Source organism: Xenopus laevis, chromosome 7L (assembly GCF_017654675.1).
Source record: "Xenopus laevis strain J_2021 chromosome 7L, Xenopus_laevis_v10.1, whole genome shotgun sequence".
Classification (NCBI taxonomy): Eukaryota; Metazoa; Chordata; class Amphibia; order Anura; family Pipidae; genus Xenopus; species Xenopus laevis.
Window position 1 is genome coordinate 64503019 of NC_054383.1, and position 15264 is coordinate 64518282.

Below are 15264 nucleotides of genomic sequence, written 5' to 3' on the forward strand. Positions count from 1 at the left end.
TATATATATTTGAGCATAAAGGAAACAAAAATACTCCCTGGGGGTAACGTTGTATCAAACTGAATATGAACATGTCACTTTGATTTTCTATTCTGTCTGGCAGCATCTGCTGTAAGACACAAAGCAGATCAGGTTTTAATGTAAATCTCTTCAAAAGAAAATTAAAGGGGAGCCATCACCCAAAAAAATGATTCCAAATCCTATTTCTATCCTATTTCTATCATGTTAGTCAAGCAAAATGAACTTTAATTACACTGTATACATTATTTGAATCTTGTTTCAGTCTGGGAACTCATAGTTATAACAAGCAGGCAGGAGCCATTTTGTGGACACTGTTATTAAGACAAGCCTTGCATCATCTCAGAATCTTTTTTGTGCACCAGAATGGGGGACCCCATGTCCATCCCCATGCCCTAGTTACACAATTAAATGGTGAAGAGAACGAGGGGAATGTGGGGAGAGCAGTGACATCTAGGAAGTGCTGAATGAAAAGTGAAAGTAATTGTCTGCCCCGCCTCTATTCCTAAAGCATAGAAGAGGGGCAGATAATATCTGATTGACAGCTGAGATTTTACAATAACTATGAACTCTTGAATAAAAAAATAATTTTGATTTCATGTTTAATTTTAAAAGGACTTTTATTATTCAGCTTTTTATGTCTGGGTGACAGGTCCACTTTAAGGATTTGGACAGAAGAGTTAACCTCCTCATGGTCCGAGCCCAGCAATGCATAGGGCTACCATAAAACTGATATACTTGCATGAAATTTGGTGTCAGATGCATTCTTCTTTAATCACTGAAAAAGTGACATACTGAGGCTGCTAGAATGATGAAGAAAAATATTTAAAATAACCAAGCTGCCAAATATAAAAAAAATATGAAAACATGTAAAATATTTATGTTACTGTGTTGGAGCCTATTTATTAAAATGTTGGATCACTTCTGTGCCACCAGTCCAAAAGAACAAGCATCACATCAACCAGATGTGAAAAGAATTGCTTAGCAGAAATCTTTGCTTATTAGTAAAAGAAATAAGATTACCATTTATTTGGAAAAGGAAATGCATCAAGAGACAACATGGTTACTGATTTGTGCTGCAATAACAGGGGTGAAATTGTATCACCCAGGTTCCTGGATGTCTTCCCAAGTTTAAAATGCAGGGAAAGACAGTGAATTCATTATTGCACAGCAGATCTTCAGTTCTCTGAATCTTTATAAAGACCACAGGGTGAGAGTGATGGGAGTTCAAGTTAAGTATCTGCTAGTCACCAGCAACTTTATCCTTCATGTTTAACATTTATAAAAGGTATTTTTATTTGAGCAAGGGCCACAGCTATTCATTGTCTTGCATATTTTATACAGAATATACTTGGCCTTTCTGAAAACAAATGCATTCCTTTCAATAGGAGTCTTAGAAGATTTCCCACATGGACTTACTCTAAATCTCCATGTCATAGCTCCCACCTACAGAGGAAGGTAAAAATTTCAGCACAATATAAATTACTCTTACTGAACCAGCAGTACCACTTATTTTTCTTATGCTTTTCTTATTCTCTGTACAGAACCTTCACTGTTTCACATACATATTAATCAGAAAATACAATAAACATAACTTGCACCATCCAACTACACAGAAGACTCTAGCTGTATTCAGCTGCTGGACTGGAGGCTAGAATCCCACTGCCACCACCAGAGCAACATACAAGATAACCTTGTTTTCTTCCGCTGTGCAACTATATAAGATTCAGATTTGAAGTCACATGAAAAATCCAGACTTTATACAATATACAACATATATGGCAATAAAGGGGGTGAGTAAGTGTGGAATGTTATGAGGTCAGGCTGTAACCTGAGCAGAAATCGGGCAGATTTTGCTGGCCAGCAACAAACTCAGTTTGCCTAATCTTTAAAATCAAAACACAGAATAAATAGACTGGATTCAAATAACCCTTTTCCTGCCAGAAGTACAAGCATTGTATAAAACCAATGATCTATGTATAGGTCATTTTGACAGTAAAAGGGTTAAAGACAGCTGCATGGATAAAAATGGTAGAATTTCTGGGCAGCAAAAATGTAATTCTGGCAAACTATGAATTAGTTTTTCTTATGCCCAACCTCTATTTTATTTTCTTGTGCAAAGTCACAGGACCTCTATGAATTACAGTCACACAGTCTGCTAATCCATGCCATCAATAACTGGTACAAATAATCTTAAATCTATCCCAAAATGTTTGGATGATTATACTATACCAGTACTGTTCCTAAGTCTTTCTGATTCTTATTCTTTAGGAATCATTTCACTGGTATTAATATACTCGTTTTGATCTAGGTATGGGTGCAATTGCAGTTTAGGGATAAGGAAAAATTTGCCTCTTTCAAAGCAAAAAAGGGGGTGGCTTCAAACCAGGGTTTTGCCCCTTTTGGAACAAGAAGCTAAAAATTATTTGAGAATGGTTTAAAAAAAAAAAAAAAAAAAAAAAAAAATATATATATATATATATATATATATATAAAATGACATAAGCTATTGTAACCCAGCGATACAAGCTAAATCATGAAGAAGATTTTTTGGAGATTGTTAGTCAAAGTGCAGTTTGTTCATCTATCGGCCCAGAGCTGCATTGGGATATCGGCCATGCAGCTGTCAGTAATTATACCAGTTTCAGTCCAACAATATTAATACTGAAGATTTGGCTCAATTAATTGGATGGGGAGGTGGACGAGCAGGTGGAGGTCCTGGAGGCACTCGTGAAGGTGGAGGTCCTGGTGGTGGCTGCCTTTGTGGAGGAGAATTATAAGTGTTATTTGTTGCAGGTCTGGTGGCAGAAGGTGTGTAGATAGTTGATGTGCCATCAGCTTTCACTCTTGTGAAATTAATACAGCGTCCCTGTAGAGAAACTTTTTAATTAACAACCATACATAATCAAGGCTACATAATATGCATTTAGTTATGCTAGAATTTTTTGCATACTTATGTTAAGAAAAACACAAGTTCATATATATATTTTCTTTTGATTGGGTTTATCATAAGTAAACCCAATCACCTGTGTCTGACATTAACAAGTTGCCATTATGCCATTGTAAGGAAATAAGTTTCTTTGTGTCGAAGTTTTCAGTGATATTTTGAGATAATATTCTTTTATCTAACTAAATGGTTGAAATGAGTGTCTACCATATTTATTAAATGGCATTGGTTTCTATATGTGGTCCCTTCAGGTGACAGTACATTTGGTGGTAAGTAGGTAGTAATTAGGTAGATAAAATAGTTTTATCTACTGTATGTAGCTTTCTGCAGGCAAAGCAAAGCCAGCGCTGGCATATTTTCTCCGGTTAGTGAATTTGCCCCTTAGAGAGATGTAAAGCAGGAAGTTGGATTCTGGCTATTATGCTAGACTTCTGTACACTCCAGCCTTTATAGATTACATTTTTGGCTAACAAAATATTTTTTGACTAATTATATTTGAAACATTTTGCAAAGGATATTTATGTACCCAGTTTTTATTTTTAAATTGTTCCTTTAAACCATAATTCCTACACACAAATATATAATTAGAAATCAAATATGGCAAACAAATAAGCGTTTTAAGATATGTATTTCAGTCTAAGTCCTTTAGTTTAAAGATGTAGCTACCTATAAATATTACACTATATGTATTCACTTGCAAGGAATTGTATGGTCTTGTATTTCTGTGTCTCTTCCTGGTTTAAGCAACAGAAAGCAATATATAAAGACCTTAAACAAGTGCAAAAGAGATGCAGAAAGTACTTCTGTTTGGGGTCTGGCGGCAAAAAATGCAGTGCAAGCAAGGTGCTGAGAGCAGCATCATCAGGCATATGTCAGCACTGTCCATACCTCTTACACTATGGAAAGAATTAATTGTGGCCTGCATCTGTGCCTGCTCTCTAGCTTGTTCCCAAACTCCATGCATGATGCACAAGTTAGGAGATGAGTAGAGGGTAGGAGTGCTATGACTATGTGCCTCCTACTTTCTGCTGAAGGCAGGCAGGGCTGTATTCACGAGCAGCTTCAGATCTCCAAAATGTAATAAAAAGACACATGGCAGTTCAAATAAGGTAAAATGAAAAACATATATGGTGGTTTGTGCACCCGGTCTGCCACTTTGTAAATGATCCCATTTTGTCCTCCTTAAACAAAGCTGATATAAATTTGGATTAAAATATGAACTTACCTCATCTCCAGCCTGGGGCCTCATTAAAGACACCTGGTCATACCCTCTTCGTAGGAGAGCCCACAGTGCATCTAGTTTGCCCTAGATAAACAGCGATCAGGGTTAATAACCTAATTCATAAATTTTTTACATTAGATAATATATAAGGAGGAAAGGTTATTACCTTAATTGGACTGTACCACTTCCTTTGCTGTGGAAATCTACGTGCAGAGTTCTTCTTTGGTTTAGGCTCCCATGGTTCAAATTCCTGCTCTGGTAGCTTTATAACTGCATTTTTGGGTTTTTCCAGCTTGGCCCCCTCTTCTGTTGAACCCTTATCTCCCCATCTTACCTATAACATAAAAAAGAATGAAAATATATTTATGAGATGATTTATAAAAGTTATGAAAGTCTTTATAAACTGGGACAAACAATACACTTGAATGAATTGAATGAAAATGAAAAATGGTTGCCTTTTTTCATTTTCAGCAGTGTGCCCACTGAAAATATGCATCCGTCTAAGCATAGTTTCAAGCAGCTGGTAAAAAATTACTTTCTTTATAGATTATTGTTGCCCACTGCACTATTCTGCACAAGGCACTACTAACCTTAATACTGGCCCTCTTAAACATTAGAATGCCCTGCAAATTAAGATGTGAACAGATACAACAATACATGTCTTTAAAACATTTCTTTATGAATTAACAAATCTAACTAGCTTTACCAAGTTTACCAAGCTGAGTGGCTTGCACCCTCAGCTGGACATCACCCTTCCCTCAAATTCCCTAATCTTGACTAACTTCATATTTTCCACAATAAATACATATTTTATTTCAATAAACTTCTGTTTACCTCCATCCTTTTAATTCCTCCTACTCCTCTTCCCCCATAATAAGAAGCATCTACAGTGGGCCACTTTTTCTTAGGTAAGCCATCTTCATCATCAGATTCCTGCAAAATAAATAAAACATTTTTTTATTAAGAAATTCTGTTAATAACTGTAAAAGGGGAAGATCGTTACTTTTTTGTCCCTAATACCAAATTAAGCTTTGTTTTTGGCAAAAGGAAATGTCATTTTAAAGATTCTCCATTCTTGTTTTATGTTTTGTGGTAAAGACAATGCTTACCTGATATACACATCAAGTACAGTCATCCATGAAAGTGAATTGGAAGAGACAGGGCAGCGTCAGCTTCCATTACTGAGGAGGCCCAATTTCTTCCAAACTTATTAGCATAGTATTGGTTACAATAAGAATATAACTATGCAGAAGAGCAAGAAGGGACAGGGCATGTGCAGTAGTGCTGGGAGACTGCACAGCCCCATCTCTTTCTGGAAAAACATCTGATGATATATATGTAATGTAGGAGTTTGTTTTCTACTGTAATATAACAGATATACTTGGGTGCCCAAAAACCGAAGCATTTTTAATTTGGCCACCCTTCGGTGCCATTTGCTATAAATACAGATGACTAAAAAAATCTGTAAGTTTATTCAGTGATCAAATTTGTAATCAGAGTAAACCTGCAAATCGAATTCTTATAATGGTCCTTCTCATGACATGATTTCACAGGCTTGTGTTTGTTTTGTTTGTGCTAGATAAGAGTGAGGGTCTGTGACTTAAGGTGGCCATAGACGTTTATATATCCGCTCATTTGGTGATGTCGGCAAACGAGCGGATCTCTCCCCGAAATGCCCACATTGAAGTGGGCGATATCGGGCTGATCTGATCATGAGTTAGAGAGATCGGATCAGAACAGAGGCCACACGGGCGGTCGGATTGCAGGGCCACATCAACAAAAAGATGCGGCTGCAATCCAACGGGATTTTCTAACCTGCCCGGTTGGCATCTGGCCGACTTTCGCCCAGATATCAATCAGGAAAGCCCATCGGCAGCTTCTATCGGCCCGTGTATGGGGGCCTTTAGGATGTGTGAGTGAAATGCATGCTGCTATGTGTTAAAATTCCATCTGCCAAAAAATAAATAAATGTGTGGGATGACTGCTTCAAGGTCTGATGGTGGTACAATATATGCAAGATGTTTGGCTTTGTATGGTAGGGGATAAGAGATGTCTGGATCTGTAAGGCATATGTATGTTACTTGCGTTCCAAATTTCTATTGGACAGTGCCATGTTTAAATAGTTATACCTAGGGGCACAGGGAGCAAATTCCAGACAAAAAAACCTCATGGTGTCCTTGAACCCCTGGTTATAAATGAGACTGCATATTTTGCTATGCCTTCTTTGGATCTGAACTAAGTTCAGTGCTTTTTTATTCATTCATTCATTTTTATTCATGATATTTCAACTCTGCAGACATGCTGCCAGGACTCCTCCAGAGATGACAGCGATTCTCCTGCTCCAAAAACGGTAAGTGCACGTTTTTTTACACACTTACCTGCACCTACACAGTACAGTACATTTATACACTTACACATACATTTTAGTAAAGATTGGAATTTTTTTTTTTTTTTTTTTTTTAGCACACTTGGTCGCTTTTGTACAGTTATTTACACTTATTTACACTTATTTACATGTATTTGCACACTCAGACAACTTTTATTAGTGCACAAATATGTATACACAAACAGGTGTTTTTTGTTTTTTTTAACAAATTCATTATACTGTTATCTTTAGTTTTTTTTCCTGAAAACGTGTTATTTTGGCAGCGTGACTATTGGATAATCGATTTTGGCCACTAATTACGCTGTCAGAACAATTATTTTGTTATTTCATTGATTTACGCTATTTTTGTGGTTTTATTGCAATTTTATCCCTGCATTATTGTTCCTTATGTATCTTTAGTATAGTTTTGCTGTTTGGTGCTTTGGTATAGAAATATAGATTTTACTTAGTTTGATCCGCCAAAATATGTGCTTTCCAAAAATATATGGGTTTCTGGGGGTCTTTTTACAGTTTGAGGGTCTTACGGCACATAACGTACAGTTAGGGTTCTCTTTTCTGCAGCTTAGTTGGCTAGCGTGAAAAATTCATAGGCACGTTTTTCATTTGGGGTCCATACACAACACATACTTTGGTAAATCTATGCATATTGGGCATCAAACTATTTATTAGACCTCTGACGTCCATATTTAGAGAGATTTTTCTTTGTACGTAAAACATTGTGTGTGATAAATGCAGCAAACTGCAACATTTTTAGGCGATTTTCAGAAATGTTGTAAAAACCTATATGTTTAGAAAAGCTTTGCAGTTTGGTACTTTCGTGTAGAAAGACGTCGTTATCTTTGTTGGAATCGGCAGAATGTGTATATTCCAAAAATATATGGTTTTGGGGGGTCATTGCTGTTAGGAGGGTCTTGAGGCACATCATATGAAGTCAAGGGTCTATGTTCACAGAAGGCGAATCGGCAGCGGAGAAAACTCATATTCACTATTTTTATTTGGGGTCCGCACATGCCAGCTGCCTTGGTATATCTATGCATATTGGGCATCAAACTGTTCAGTAGACCCTTGGCATCAATATTTATGGTGTTTTACAATTGTATGTAAGAAATTGGGTGAGATAAATGTGGCCAATTGCTATATTTTTAGGCGATTTTCAGAAATGTAAAAACAGTTGCTTTTATCGCCAAATTTAGGAAAGGCTTGTGACTTGGTACTTTGGAGTACAAAGACATGCATACCCAATTTGGATTCGCAGGAATGTGTACTTTCCAAAAATATATGGATTTATGGGGTGAACGCACTTTTTTCTACCTTTGCCCCCCCAAAACAAATATATGGTTTTCTGGGGTGAACTTACTTTGCCCCCCCCCCAAACGATGTAAATGTGTTGATTTTGCAGTACCTGAAATGACAGACCATTTGGGGGTCTTCATTTTGTGGCCCCTATATGCCACGTGCTTAGGTACACCTATACATATTGGACATCAAACTGTTCAGAGGACCCTAGGCTTTCATTTTTAGGGTGATTTCTCTTGATACCTAAAAGTATGTGGGACATACAATGCTGCAGGTGATTTTGAGGTGATTTTTGGAAATGTCACCAAAATCACCAAATTTAGGAATGGTTTGCGGCTTGACACTTTGGTGTACAAAGACATGCATACCCAATTTGGATTCACAGGAATGTTTACTTTCCGAAAATATATGGTTTTATGGGGTGAACGCAGTTTTTTATACCTTTGCCCCCCCCCCCAAACAATGTAAATGTGTTTATTTTGCAGTACCTGAAATGACAGACCATATGGGGGTCTTCCTTTTGGGGCCCCTATATGCCACGTGCTTGGGTACACCTATACATATTGGGCATCAAACTGTTCAGAGGACCCTAGGCTTTCATATTTGGGGGGTGATTTCTCTTGATACCTAAAAGTATGTGGGACATACAATGCTGCAGGGTGGAAATTTTGAGGTGATTTTTGGAAATGTCACCAAATTTAGGAATGATTTGCGGCTTGGTACTTTGGAGTACATAGACATGCATACCCAATTTGGATTCATGGGAATGTGTACTTACAGAAAATATATGGTATTCTGGGGTGAACTTACTTTTTTCTACCTTTGCCCCCCCCCCAAAACGATGTAAATGTGTTGATTTTGCAGTACCTGAAATGACAGACCATTTGGGGGTCTTCATTTTAGGGCCCCTATATGCCACGTACTTAGGTACACCTATACATATTGGACATCAAACTGTTCAGAGGACCCTAGGCTTTCATTTTTAGGGTGATTTCTCTTGATACCTAAAAGTATGTGGGACATACAATGCTGCAGGGTGGAAATTTTGAGGTGATTTTTGGAAATGTCACCAAAATCACCAAATTTAGGAATGGTTTGCGGCTTGACACTTTGGTGTACAAAGACATGCATACCCAATTTGGATTCGCAGGAATGTGTACTTTCCGAAAATACATGTTTTTATGGGGTGAACGCACTTTTTTATACCTTTGCCCACCCCCAAACAATGTAAATGTGTTTATTTTGCAGTACCTGAAATGACAGACCATATGGGGGTCTTCCTTTTGGGGCCCCTATATGCCACGTGCTTGGGTACACCTATACATATTGGGCATCAAACTGTTCAGAGGACCCTAGGCTTTCATATTTGGGGTGATTTCTCTTGATACCTAAAAGTATGTGGGACATACAATGCTGCAGGGTGGAAATTTTGAGGTGATTTTTGGAAATGTCACCAAATTTAGGAATGATTTGCGGCTTGGTACTTTGGAGTACATAGACATGCATACCCAATTTGGATTCGTGGGAATGTGTACTTACCGAAAATATATGGTATTCTGGGGTGAACTTACTTTTTTCTACCTTTGCCCCCCCCCCCCCAAAACGATGTAAATGTGTTGATTTTGCAGTACCTGAAATGACAGACCATATGGGGGTCTTCCTTTTGGGGCCCCTATATGCCACGTGCTTGGGTACACCTATACATATTGGGCATCAAAATGTTCAGAGGACCCTAGGCTTTCATATTTGGGGTGATTTCTCTTGATACCTAATTTTAGGTGATTTTTGGAAATGTCACCAAAATTGACAAATTTAGGAACGTTTTGCAGCTTGGTGCTTTGGAGTAGAAAGACATGCATACCCAATTTAGATTCGTGGGAATGTGTACTTTCCGAAAATATATGGTTTTCTGGGGTGAACGTACTTTTTTCTACCTTTGCCGTCCCCAAAACAATGTAAATGTGTTGATTTCGCAGCACCTGAAATGACAGACTATATGGGGTCTTCATTTTGGGGCCCCTATATGCCACGTGCTTAGGTATATCTATACATATTGGTCATCAAACTGTTCAGAGGACCCCAGGCTTTCATATTTAGGGTGATTTATCTTGATACTCAATAGTATGTGGGACATACGAGTACGAATACGTGGGAGTACAAGGATATATTTACCCATTTTTGATTCACCAGAATCTGTTCTTTCTAATAATGGGTAGTTTTCTTGGGTAAACCTACTGTTAGTGGAATGTTTGGCCTTGAAATCAGAAGTATGCTGTTTGGGGAGCGGTGCTTTGGAAATTTGGTAGTGTACTGCATAGAGATTTTGATCTATACAAGTGAGAAATCTCCATAAAACTATATATATTTGGTATTGCCGCATTCAGGAGACATAGACCTTTCCAAATCGGCTGTGTTCTCAATCTCATACATAAAATAAATGATGTTTCTGATACAGTATATGTGATTGTTCTTTGTGAAACATTATTTTTTTCATTTTATTAGACACTTAGAAGCCTATATTTTTTTTAGTAGAATTACACCAAAATTCTTGCATATTTTTAAAGTTCAGGTTGTCCTGAAAAAAACAATATATTGTTTTACTGGGTAAACTAAAAGACCGCCCCAGGAAAGGCCCTTAAAGTGAAAGAGTACAAAATGTCTAAAAACTGCTTGGCAGTAGATGTTCGCATCTAGGACAAAACGGCTGGCAGGGAAAGGGTTAAAGCTACCGAAGTGCAATGTTAGCCTATAGGGACCTTCCAGAGCACTTTTCTAAGATTTTTTTATCGAATAAAAATCCTTTGATCGATCGCTAAAAATTGTTCGAATCGTACTATTCGAAAGATTTAATCCTTCGATCGAACGTTTTCTATTAGATCGTTTTAACGCAAAATTTGGTGCAAAATCCTTTGACTTCGATATTTGAAGTCCAAGGATTTCAATTCGAGGGTCAAATTTCGAAGTTTTTTTAACATCGAAATTCGACCCTCAGTAAATCTGCCCCCTAATGTTTTTGTGCATCTCCACTTTATGGCTGCAATTATGCTGGAATTCTGGTAAAGATGCTGCATTATGGGTACAAAATGGGGCAACTTGCACTGAAATTGCAATTCGGCTTGTAAATGAGCCCAAAGTTCTTTCAGAGGATATGTAACTTAACGGAAGGAGAATGTGTATCAGGGACAGTATATCAGATTGTATTTCCAAAACAGCATTTTCCATCCAAAGAAGAAGAAAAGCTTTATCTCTGCATCTGGAGACTTGGGAAAAGGTCAAAAATGCAATTTATAATTTCTAGTGAAAGGATTCAGTTTTCCAGTAGATAATACATTAATTATTCTGAGTGCCAGGGAGGAGCCATTAATCACTCAATTCACCATCTCATTTCTTCTTTTAGTCATGCAGCTGTGATTACTTAATTTTAAAAAAAACCTTTATGTTAAACCGTTGTAGTGAACTCTGCTGGCACTTATTCAAATCATAGAGGAGTATTTCTGAAACTTTAATGTAGCAAGTGTGGGAAAATGAACTGTCCTGTGCTGACTAAAGGTGGCCATACACGGGCCGATAAAAGCTGCCGACAGACCAAGTCGGCAGCTTATTGGCCCGTGTATGGGGGCCCCCGACGGGCTTCCCCGATCGAGATCTGGCCGAAAGTCGGCCAGATCTCGATCGGATGGGGTTAAAAATCCCGTCGGATCGCGGCCGCATCTGTTCGTTGATGCGGTCCCGCGATCCGACCGCCCGTTTGGCGAACGCTAGGATCCGATCGTTGGGCCCTAGGGCCCACGATCGGATCAGCCCGATATTGCCCACCTCAAGGTGGGCATATCGGAGGGAGATCCGCTCGTTTGGCGACATCGCCAAACGAGCGGATCTATCCGTGTATGGCCACCTTTATATGGAATATAGGTGGGTCCTCAAACACTAAGAAAATAAAACTCTGATGTACGTAGAACATTTGGATCAAGCTATGCAAACTATGGTGAAAGTGATTGGTCTATGTAGGATAGCTGAAATTGCAAACTGGAGAGCTGCTGATGCTGAATAAAAAGCATAAATCATACTAAGGGGGTTATTTATCAAGGTCCGAATTTATCTCAGTATTTCTAATATCTAACTCCGAGCAACTCCGAATTCCCGAATATACCTTATTTTTGAAGAAAAAAGCCTGAAAAAATAGGGTCGGGCAAACTTCAGAGCTTTCCCGGAAAATTTCTGAGTTTTGTTGCACCTAAACTCTGAAATCATCGGATATCGGTACGGACATCAATGGGACCTTTCCCATTGACTTAATACAGGACCTCGAGAGCTTTTAGATGCCTGGGTTTTGGATTCTGAGTCTTTAGACCATCGAAACATTCATATTTTTTTTCTGCTCTGAAAACTACAATTATTAGAGGTTTGGATATTCGGAGCTTGATAACCCCCTAAAAGTTAATTTAAAAGTTAACAACCCCTTTCAATTACATATAGATTTCTGGCCTTAGATAGTAATAGCAGTATAGCAGTAGTATGGACAATGTAGCTCTTTTTTCATTCATTCAGCTCTTTTTTCATTCAGCATGAAGAGTGGGATTTATTTTCTCCATTTTGATGTCACAGTGATGGAATAATCACACAAAAATTGGATGTAGGGGAAAATGAGAAAATTAGCAATTATTCCCTGAATAATGAATTTTTATTGTTTTTGAATCTTATTATTATGTTTTTATGTTTAGCTATTATCCAAATTTAGCAGTAGTTAACAGTGTAAAGAGACCACACAGAAGATAAAGGGTTAGCTTACGCTTACTTTTTAAATATATTGTCAGAAAGTTTTTGCAGCTGGTAGAAATGCATGGCATTATATGCTTTTGTATATAGTTTTATAGAAAATATAGAAAATATAGGAATGTTAAAGGCAATTTCAGAGTTCCATGAACTGTTTAAAAGCACTCATGCCTATATGATGATAAAAAGCACAAGAGAGATGCTGTGCCGTAGGGACAAATTCAGGACTTCATTTGCCTTAATTGCCAGCCAATTATTGAACATTTTTCACTATACTGATACTGGGGGACTTTTAGTTTACCTAGGAAACTATATATTGTTCTCTTTTTTAGGACAATTTGCACTTACATTTTGGACTTAAATCTGCATGAATTTTTGTTTAGTTCCACCGCTTCTGTATAAAACCTAGAAATAACTAAATAGCTAATAAATTACTTATTTTTATAAAATATATTTCTGATATAATTGACTATTTCATTACATGTATAACTTTTCTTGAACAGACCCTTTCTCTGGGTATACAAACACCAAACATTTATATATATTCCCTATTTCAGAAGTCTGAAACTGGACAGGACTCTCAATTCACCCAATTGCAGGCTGCTGTGCCATAGCCCCACCCCATGACATTACCATTTCCCCCCTAAATGCCACTATCCCACCCCAACATCATATTCTCAAAGCATGATGTCACCCACACCACTCCCATATCTAGAATTTACATGGACCAAAGATGGCAATCCTATTTTAGGCAATTACTACCATTAAATACATATGCCAGCCTGAATTTAGTTTATAGTTTAATGCTCCTTGATGCACAGGTCCTGATTTGTGAAAAGGCCGGGCATAGGGTGGCAACATTTTAGGGGGGTGTACCACCTCGCCGCATTCTTGTTTTATCAGGAGGACGTGCAGCCCTTTAACATTGCTGCACACATAATCCCCAGTGGTTCATTGCAAACCGCCACATGTGCTTCCGAGAGAGGCACGCACTTGCAAGGGCGCTAGGACCCACTAGCCTAGGGATGGCCTAATTAGAAATCTGGGCTTGTTTATGCAATGTGAATGTCACAGATTAAAAATATAAAAATAACATAAACTGCCATATACATTGCTTTCTGAGTAAACTATATAAATATATAAATATTTCATTGTAAAGAAACAGATACTGCACATTCAGTAGGTTAGGTAACTAGTTGTAAGATCTCTAAAGAAACAACATTTAATATTAATTTAAGTCAATTCAAAAGGAGGTCTGGTAAATGGTGGTTAAAGGATGGGGGAGGAAGTGTGACAGGAAATTAGAGTATAGAGAGTTGTGGAGTCTAGCTGTGTTCTGGCAGGGGGAGGGGGATATAATGTACTAGGTTATGAATGAGGATTTTGTTGGATGTGACATGAATAGCAGAGAAGGAAAACTAACAAAATGGATTAACTCCTTCCTATCCTAATGCTCAAATCTGTGTTTTAACAGCATATAGATCATAATGAAATATTTCAGAGTATTCTCATTTTTTTCCCACAAATATTATGCAAGAGCTTCTATGAATTTCAGCTCATAATTCTTTATGGTCTAAAAATAATATATATTCTTCTCTTTTTTCTGAACACAGAAAGGGCTTGTTCACACTGCAGACTTGAGTTCAGTTTGACTGACTGTACAGTAAGACTCACATTTGATTTGAATGAATGTAAATACCACTTTATAAATGCAAGCACTTGCATACACTTTAAATTACAGGCAGTTGCTGAAAGTATTCAGACTAACTGTGTAATTTGCATAAGCTGGGTAGAGGGTTTAATGCTAATAAGTTGGCTAGTATCATGCCCATCAAATTGCTGTCAAGTAAGAGTTTAAAAGGTAATAGTTCCCCGATAATAATAGTCAGAGGATTTTGAATACAAATACATTCTGTAAAATGTACAGGCAGAAATGTAGCTACATGCACCCATACAGCTAAAATAATGCAATGCAGCCACAATGAATATTCAGAGCAACACTGAATGATCTCAGGATTTGGTCTAACCTGGTTATGCTGCCAATATATGTGGCAGCTGTTGCATAAATGCCAAGGGTGTAATTGCTGGACGTTCAGTGCAAGACATAGGTCATTCAGTCTTGCTCTAAATGAATGCAAATTATGGTGTATATATATTTATATACAGGTATGGGATCCGTTATTCGGAAACCCATTTATCCAGAAAGTTCCGAATTACGGAATGTGTCTCCCATAGACTCCATTTTATCCAAATAATCCAAATATTTTAAAAATGATTTCCCTTTTCTCTGTAGTAATAAAACAGTACCTTGCACTTGATCCAAACCAAGATATAATTAATCCTTCTTGGAAGCAAAAGCAGCCTTTTAGGCTTATTTAATGTTTACATGATTTTCTAGTAGAAGTTAGGTATGAAGATCCAAATTTTGGAAAGATCCGTTATCCAGAAAACCCCAGGTCCCGAGCATTCGCCTCATTGCACCCCCCCCAATGGTTTTAAAAAATAGTGGTGAGCACAACTTTCCCTTGTTTGTTATATATATATATATTTTTCCTCCCCTACCCCTTGGTTGAAATGGCTCTTATAGCTTAACAGGCGTTACAATTACAAATTCGCAAGTAC

General features: G+C 37.7%; 1 protein-coding gene across 1 annotated transcript in view; it reads right to left on the reverse strand.

Moving 5' to 3' along the window:
* Positions 1 to 558: 558 nt before the first annotated feature.
* The window catches only part of LOC108705403 (anthrax toxin receptor 1), a 92160-nt gene continuing 77454 nt past the window's right edge, over positions 559 to 15264 (reverse strand). Inside the window, exons 15-18 of the mRNA XM_041569121.1 lie at positions 5022 to 5120; positions 4354 to 4521; positions 4191 to 4271; positions 559 to 2887 (exon numbers count right to left, since the gene is read on the reverse strand). Of these exons, the coding sequence (XP_041425055.1) occupies positions 2696 to 2887; positions 4191 to 4271; positions 4354 to 4521; positions 5022 to 5120 (540 nt within the window). The 3' untranslated portion in view covers positions 559 to 2695. The remainder of the gene's footprint in view (positions 2888 to 4190; positions 4272 to 4353; positions 4522 to 5021; positions 5121 to 15264) is intronic.